The 8,304-nt window shown below is 40.8% G+C and overlaps 1 protein-coding gene across 1 annotated transcript in view; it reads right to left on the bottom strand.

Annotated features, from left to right (window-relative positions):
* Positions 1-8,304, bottom strand: part of Myrfl (myelin regulatory factor-like) — a 110,914-nt gene that overhangs the window by 4,079 nt on the left and 98,531 nt on the right. The window contains exons 20-22 of the mRNA XM_012514956.2: positions 3,895-3,954; positions 2,950-3,037; positions 199-273 (exon numbers count right to left, since the gene is read on the bottom strand). Of these exons, the coding sequence (XP_012370410.1) occupies positions 199-273; positions 2,950-3,037; positions 3,895-3,954 (223 nt within the window). The remainder of the gene's footprint in view (positions 1-198; positions 274-2,949; positions 3,038-3,894; positions 3,955-8,304) is intronic.

The raw sequence follows: 8,304 nt of genomic DNA, 5'->3' as shown, positions 1-8,304 counted from the left end.
TTCCTTCCTTCCTTCCTCCCTCTCTTCCTTTAGTATGCTGGGTAGTGTGTGATTAGTTTGAGATTTTTTATTTCCTGTCCATCACTCACAGACTGAGAGCTGTCCGCCTCCTAACTCTCAGGTGGAACTGTACATTCAGCCCTTCTGTTTAATTAATAACAACAAACAAAAGAAGCATTTTTAGAGCCATGTACTTACTTGATTTCCAGAGAGAATTTGACTTTTGTGGGTGTGTTCTTATTAATGGGAATATTGTAATTATAATATCCAGCCCTAAGAGTGGAAAAAAATGAAGCTGAAAATCAAACCATGAAGGAATGGCTTTTTTTTCCTTTTAATATATGTTCTGTAAGCTGTGAAATATTATGTAAGTATAGCAAATAATTAACCTGGTATAGTTAATAGTTTTTCAGAGGCACATTTGTCAAATTTCAGAGTGGTCTCACTCACATCTTAATATAAGATATATCACAAGATTTATAACTTTCAAAATGCATGGAAAAAATGATGTAAAGTTAAATTCTAAACCAAATGCACAAAATTAAATGCACAGAAAATAACCTAATTTCCCCAATAGAGGTATAGATTTCAGAAGACAAATAAAGCAAAGACAACAAACTCATGATACCCCTGAAAAGGAAGGTTGAAATGAATACCAGTTTTTCTACCACAAATCACCCCCTTTTAAACAATATTGATAGGAAATATATAATTATAACACCTGAATCTGCCACAATCATTACAGCCTTGATTACCATTTAGTGATGTAAAAAATTATAAAACAGGATTATCTACAAGTTCTTCCCTACCTCCATACCTCAAGTTTATTTTATTTATTTTTAATATTTTTTGGTACCAGAGATAAACTCAGGACCTTGTGCTTGCCAGGCAGGTGCTTATGCCACTGAGCCATCTCCCTGGCCCTTACACCAAATTTAAGAAAGATTCCTTGAGGGGCTGGGAATATAGCTCAGCAGCACAAATGCCTGCCTGGCAAGCGCAAGGCCTTGAGCTTGATTCCAGTACCAAAACAAAACCAACAACAAGAAAGATATTTTGAAAAAAGGAAATTCTATTGATTCATACTGTACTGAAAACTTCCAGAAAAACAGCCTACTTGTTTTTTGGTGTTTTTTAAAATCTTTATTTATTGATTGATTTGGTACAGGGTCTTACTACGCAGCTTGGACTCATAATGACTCTCCTATCTCAGCCTCCCCAGCACTGGGATTATAGGTATACACCACCATGCACAGTTTTGCTGGCCAGCTTGGAGTGGGGACAGCACAGAATGTGGTGTAGGGTATTGATCCCAGGTCCTTGTGCTTGCAAGGCAAGTACTTAGGCCACTGAGCTATCACAGCATTTTAGATTCTAATTAATACTAAACTAAATTGCTAAAAGTGTGCAAGTGAAAACAGGGAATTGGAAGAGCTGACCTTTCACAATGGAGAGGAATACAAAAGTCACTGTGTGCACAACTATTGCATGTCAACTGCATCTCAAAAAGTAGAGAAAAATGAGAGCTCCTCCTGTATCAAGTGGAGCATAGTACTATTTTGGTGGATTCACATATTAAAAATATATAGAAAGATCTGCCTTTGGATCAGGAATGCTTTGTTTGGAAAACTTAGATTGGTGGAATTAGTTTCCTATGATGGGTCTCCGAATATTTACATGCTTCTCAGCACCTCAATTCACTGGATAGGCTCCCCATCTTACACTGAAGAAGTGCATATCCAGAGTGAGGGGACATCCTTGTCTGAGCCCTGGAACCGAGCCACCTGGTTCTTTTTCGTTGTGTAGCATCAGAGGCAAACTCATCTGACGTGAGCTTAGGCAAATATTTTCAAGCTTGCTGAAAAGTACACAGTGGAGATAAACAGCACTACTTCTTAGCTAAGACTTCTATGAAAATGTGATAATTAATATCATCATAAAGCACCATACAAGTTATTTTTATAATTCAAGACTATCAAGCATAAATTCTATCAGATTGAAAATGTTATAAAACTGAAAACCCGTATGATCTCTTATACCAGTTCAAAATACATGCCTTGCATTTAACCTAGGAAACAGCTCACATATATTTATTAAATTAACACAAGTAATTCCCTTTCTAATGCCTATAACTTGCACTTGTGTTTGTTGAAGCAGCTTGCATTCTAGGCTTCTAAGCATATCATTACAGGCCTACATATACACATGACATATATGATATGACACACACTGGAAATAGAGGTTGCTCATAGCTGTTGAAATACTTAGATTTTTCCCTCTTCTTACTGATAAAACTAAGATAAGACATATTTTTCATCAATGAAAATAATGATATCCCTTGTTATGAAAATACACAAGTTTTAGCTCACTCAACTTCAAAACATGTCTTTCTTTCTTCTTTCTTTCTTTCTTTCTTTCTTTCTTTCTTTCTTTCTTTCTTTCTTTCTTTCTCTTTCTTACATTTTTTGGTCTTTTGAGACAAGGTCTTGCTATGCAGTGCAGACTAGCCTTGAGGTCATTTTGGAGCCCAGGCTGGCCTTGAATTCACATTGATCCTCCTGCCTCAGCCTCCCGAGTGCTGGGATTACAGGCACGCTCCACCAAGCCCAGCTGGAGACCATGTTTCTCTTGTCTATCCTACTCATTAGCAGCTCTGGGCCTGTGTTATATGCCTTCAGTGTCAGCTACAAAGCTCTTCCCAGGCTTCTTTGCTTCAGACTTAACCACGAAATCAGACGATCAGAATCACTAGGTCCATGGTTCACTGACATTTGCTAATACTGATTACTTTATGATTCCCTTGTATGCATGTAATCACGGTGTTTCCACTCAAGGAGCCATGTAAGCCCATGGTGATTTCACTATGTAGCTTCAGTTTTCATTCTAGTCTCAAACCCAGTACCCTGAGTAAATTCCAGAAACAAGCATAGGATCATGAGGCTTTCCTACCCGCAATGGAGTTTGCTACTGCAATACCGACGATCAATTATGTGCTGGATTTCCATAATCTGAATAGAACTGATGGATGTGTCAATCCCTGGTTTGAAAAGAAATATACACACAAAAGTAAATTCTTCTACAAGGGAAGAATATTGTGCTCTAGAATAGTTCCCAAATTGCATAATGAAGAATTTCTTAGATGAAGGGATTTCATTTACACTCAAATAGAGGAAAAAGAGCCATGTTTTTGTGGAGTGTTTTTCATTTTGTTTTGTTGTTATTATAGTAAATTTTAAGACAACTAATAAAAATCCAGTCTCCAATAAATGACACCTTAACATTTAAAAGAATTTCTGGCCCATGGAACTCCTACTACATCCAAATTTACTGAAAACCAACAATGCAATGTGAAAGGCAATCTGTTTCAGAAAACAGAAAATGAACTAAGAAGAAAATACTCAGAATAAAAAAGGACAAATGGGCCAGCCAAATAGCTCAGCAGATTAAAGTGCCTGCAAGCAGGTGCAGGGGTTGGGGGTTTGATCCCCGGGCCTGCTGTGCCAGCCCCACCCCCGGGGTGCACTGAGATGGCAATTGAGACTGGGCATGGTGGCGCGCACTTGTAATCCCAGCTCTTGGGAGGCTGTAGACAGGAGAATCACTATGAGTCCAATCTAGTAGTGAGACCCTGAACCCCCTGTAGATCCTTCCCTAAAATACAGAATAGATAAATAAATAAATAAGGACAAGAACTTCAAGTTAATTGTGAAAATCCAGTGATCAATCACAACTCGCCTGCCTGTGAGCAATGGTCAAGCCGGCACTGACGGCAAAAGATGGCTCACAGGTTGGCCGGGGGTGCAGACTTAGTGCCTGTTCTCCCCTCCAGGAATTCTTTTACAGATTGTGCTTCTTCTTGGCCCCACAAAGGCGAACAGGGTCATGTTGACTTACAGTCACTCTGCCAGTAGGAACTGAAGGCCCCTCTTGCCAGGAGTGATTTGCTTTTGTCTTCTGGAGAGGAAAAATGTCAGTCAGTGTCAAGGGCTTGCTCAGCCTCAGAAGCCCTGCATGCTCTGGCTTGTCTCTCTGCAAGTTGAATGTTTCCCACCTTTTCTTGCTCCCACCTTTAATACGGCTTCTCCCTACCCCATTTCTTTTCTTCTCTTTTCTTTATTTATTCACAGTAATGGGGATTGAACTCAAGACTTTGTGCTTGCCAGGCAGGCCTTATGCCCATGAGCTATCTCCCCAGCCCTCTACCCCTTTCTTTACGGTTGTAACTTATTCTTACCCTCCTCCAAGCAACCATCTTTTATGGGCCGAATTGTCTGCCCCTGAGTTATAGGTTAAAGCCCTAACCCCTTGTTCCTCAGAATGTGACTCAGTTTGGAAATAGAACTCTTAAAGTGTGATGCAATTAAAATGAGGCTTGATGGAGCCGGAGATGGCTCAGTGGAATAAGCGCTTCCCCAGCAAGCACAAGGGCCTGAGTTCAATCCAAAAAAAAAAAAAAATTGAGGCTTTTAGGGTGGCTCTCATGCAGTCCAACTGGTGCTCTTGTAAAAAGGGATCAGGATAACTGGGGAGACACCAAGGGCACATGCACAGAGGAAAGGTCATGGGAGGACCCAGGACCCTGGTGGCCATCCACCTGCCAAGGAGCAAGGCCCCAGAAGGGTCCAGATTTGGAGACAACAAGATCTTGGAATTGTACTCTCTAGAAATGCAAGGGAAGCAATGTCTGTTGTTTAAACGACCCAGTCAGTGGTATTCTACCATGGCAGCCGGGGCAGACCTGACAAGCTTCCAGTCCATGGCTCCCCACTTCCCAATGACCATGGTAATTATCACTAAACCACCCGTGCAGTCATCAATCAGTGGTACAGCTATTGCGAGACTGAGGGGCTTAACATCTCTGGGCTATCACTTAGCTTCTCATGTGTTTTTTTGCCTTTTCTTGACCATTTCAGAGTAGGGAACCTCTAATAACATTCTTTAAATCCTCTGTAACTCCTGGCAGAATGCCTTGCTTATCCAAAGGAAATCCTTTTCTTTGATTAATAGGGAGCTACTGGAAGTTTTATTTTTCACCTAGTTTCTGAATTAACAATGTTGCTATAAAAGTCAGATTGAGATTATTTGGGTTCCTTTCCATGCAACTTATTGTTACTATCTCAGTATAATATATGTTAAGGTACAAAACGGAAATAAGGCATCAGGAAATTCTTCTGACTGGGAACGTCACTAACTCTTGAGACAACCCCTTCCTCTGCTGGCAGTGCTAAGAACCAGCTTGAAGCCAACCTCTAGCTTCCCACTCATCCTTTTTGGTCTCCACAGTTCTACCTCTTGTGTGAGCAGAGCTGAGCCTAAAGGCAATTACTCTAGCCAACCCAAACGGGGATCATATCTAGTTGCTGAGAAGCACATTTTTTATTTGGAGTGAAATCAAGAGTTGTTATAAATAGAGAATTTGGAAAGGGGGAAGGAGAAAGGAACAATCGCACGCATACTAGAATCTCATTTCTAAACTATTCTTGGAACCCCAGAAGAAAGCAAGATTGTTTGGCTTAACAATAGCATTAGAGTTGAATCCAGCTACCACCTATGACTGGCACTGAGGGTATATTTGTCCCTGCTAGTGTTTCAACTGCCTACTTCTGTGGTCTCTCTGATGCATAATGTGTACCTGTTAAATTAGAGAATAGGATTCAGAAGCAGTGAGGAGATTGAGCAGAAGAAAAGAAAAATAGGAACAACTCTATCTCTGCAATAAAAATGTCAGTCTTTACACAAATAGAATTGGGATCTCTAATTCTAATCTCTAAATCTCTAATTTTTATTAAAGGATAAATAAAGTTTATAAAACAAATTCAGTGTGCTGGAAGTCAATCTGTAGCTAAGTAACAGAGTCGGACTTCCAATCCAAACATCTGATTCCAGAGCCTACACTTGTGCTACCCTGGAAATAAGTGACACGTGATCCATGCAGGGGGAATGAGTGAATTTAAAGCTTAAAGGAAGGACTGGGTTTCAGCCAATCGAAGGAAATCAGATCACTGGGGTGGGGTCAGTGTCAGAGGGTGGTTAGGCCCCTCATGTAGCTGTAAAGGCATTATAAAAAAAACAAACCAATTTTAATGGGGTCACTGTGTGGATTACTGTTGTTGCATCCATGAGGAGAATATGTTTCTTTTAAAAGCAGATAGTGAAAGCAGTTATGTAGTGGGTTGCTAAGCAAATCTAACCACAGAATTTGGGAAGTTTTAGCATTCACATTTTAAAATTTGCTGTAGTCTATGTTCAAGCTTCTATACCAAATTTTGGGACAAAGAGTTAAAGCGACAGGGTGCAGTTGTCAGGGCTCCTAAGCATCTCTGTTCCAGCCAGTGCTTCCTGCGCTAGGTAGAGGGGCTCGTCCACCTGCCCACTCACCTGGTTCTGAAGACTGTGCACTGGTCACACTGCTGTTTCCCAGACAATGCTGAGCTCTCCGAGGGCACTCAGTAAATACTTGTGGAAGGGGAGAGAGAAGAGACCCAAGGGAAGAGGAAGGAAAAGAGAGAAAGCAAAATAATCCCTCTAAGGGAACACACTTGAAGGGAAAATTTCCAAGAATTGGGAGCAGAGAGACACTGAGAATGATGTGAGGGGATGGGCTCCTTCACTCTCTCAGCAAGTGGAAGGAAACAGAACTGAAGAGCAGGGCAAACTGCTGAGCCTCCAGCGCCAGCATTGTGCTTCCCCTTAAGAACTGGATTTTGCTGGGCGTGGTGACACACACCTGTAATCCCAGCATTCAGGAGACTGAGTCAGGAGGAGCCTTGTGAGTTCAAAACCAGCCTGGGCTCCAAAGTGAGTTCAAGGCCAGCCTGAACTGCATAGCAAGAACCTGCCTAAGAAGAAAAGCAAGAACGAGAGAAAGAGACAGAGACAGAGACAGAGACAGAGACAGAGAGAGAGAGAGAGAGAGAGAGAGAGAGAGAGAGAGAGAGAAAAGAGAAAAGAAGAACCAAATCTTGAGATATCAGATTTTTCTGTAGAAATCATTATGGATTTCACTTTCCATAGAAGCACACACGCTGCACAAAAGGTCTCCAGCTTTCTTAGATTCCAGGTTTTCCAATAATAATTCTCAGGCGCACGTCTCCTACTATTAGTTGTACTTAAGACTGCACCCACAGAAGGCTGTAAATTTACAAGGCAAATGAAACACAGAGTTTGGAAACCAGGATTCTCTATCCTGTCTGTTTTCTACTTTTTGTTCCTCTTTCCTGCTGAGTTTTCAGGAAAAATAGCTCATCATAAATTCGGCAATACATATACAGATTCGTCTCACTTCCACAGATCTGAGTGCAGGTTCCTGGAGGTAGGGAACTCTATAAATAGTATTGAGTATCTGATGGAAGATGGTATTTTTTAACAGTCATAAAAAGATGAGGTTGAGAAGAGATAATTTTATGGATTGGAATTATGAAAATGATTTTTTTCCAAAAGCAGGAAATAAACTTAAAATCCTCTATAAAACACTTCCAATTTGTCACTTCTCTGAAACAAGACTCTTCGACTCTGAAAGGCTGTTTATTAGAGAACCATTATTGTAATCATACAAGAGCAGCTCTTGCTTTACAAATACCTCCTAATAATGTTGACAACAAACTTAACATATATTCCTAGTGGTTTTTATTAGAAAACTAGAGATACATTTTTCAACTGGCAAATAAGATCTCCCAATAAACTAAATTAAAATTTATAAAGGGGAGTGTGACCATTTGTATCTAGGCTACCCAAAGTCTCATGTCATGGGGGAGACTTCTAGAGGTTGTGATTAATCTATGATCCAGTACTGGGATTACAGGTGTGAGTGCTGCACCCACCTGGGCAGACAGCCTTGATGCGCTATAAAGAAGGGCGAGAGGCATGGTAGGTGCTGAAGCCGCTGCTCCTCCCTTTGCTCTTTGCTGTTTTCTGCCTCCATAAATTGCTGCCCTCTGCCATGAGCCACTCTGCCTTGGAGCCAGTGGATTATGGGCTGAGGCCTCCACTAACTGTGAGCTAAGTAAACCTTCCCTTCCCTGATTTTGGGTGTCGGGTATATTGTCCCAGCAATGAGAGAAAAGTAACAGGGACAGATTTAGGATAGTGTCCAGCCAAAGTACATCCTGCTGTGGACACCACATCAACACACAAAAATCGGCGATGCTCCTGCACACCAATAATGAATTCACTGAGAGAGAAGTTAGGAAAACAGTGCCGTTCCTAATAGCACAAAGGCAAATTAAATGCTCAGAAATTAACCTGAGTAAGGTTTACTATTTTTTATTCTGTTTGCATTGCCTTTTTTTTTTTTTTTTTTTTTTT

Source organism: Octodon degus, unplaced genomic scaffold (genome assembly GCF_000260255.1).
Source record: "Octodon degus isolate 3935 unplaced genomic scaffold, OctDeg1.0 scaffold00047, whole genome shotgun sequence".
NCBI lineage: Eukaryota > Metazoa > Chordata > Mammalia > Rodentia > Octodontidae > Octodon > Octodon degus.
The sequence above is the reverse complement of the archived record's forward strand: the minus strand, read 5'-3'. Positions and strand labels throughout refer to the sequence as shown.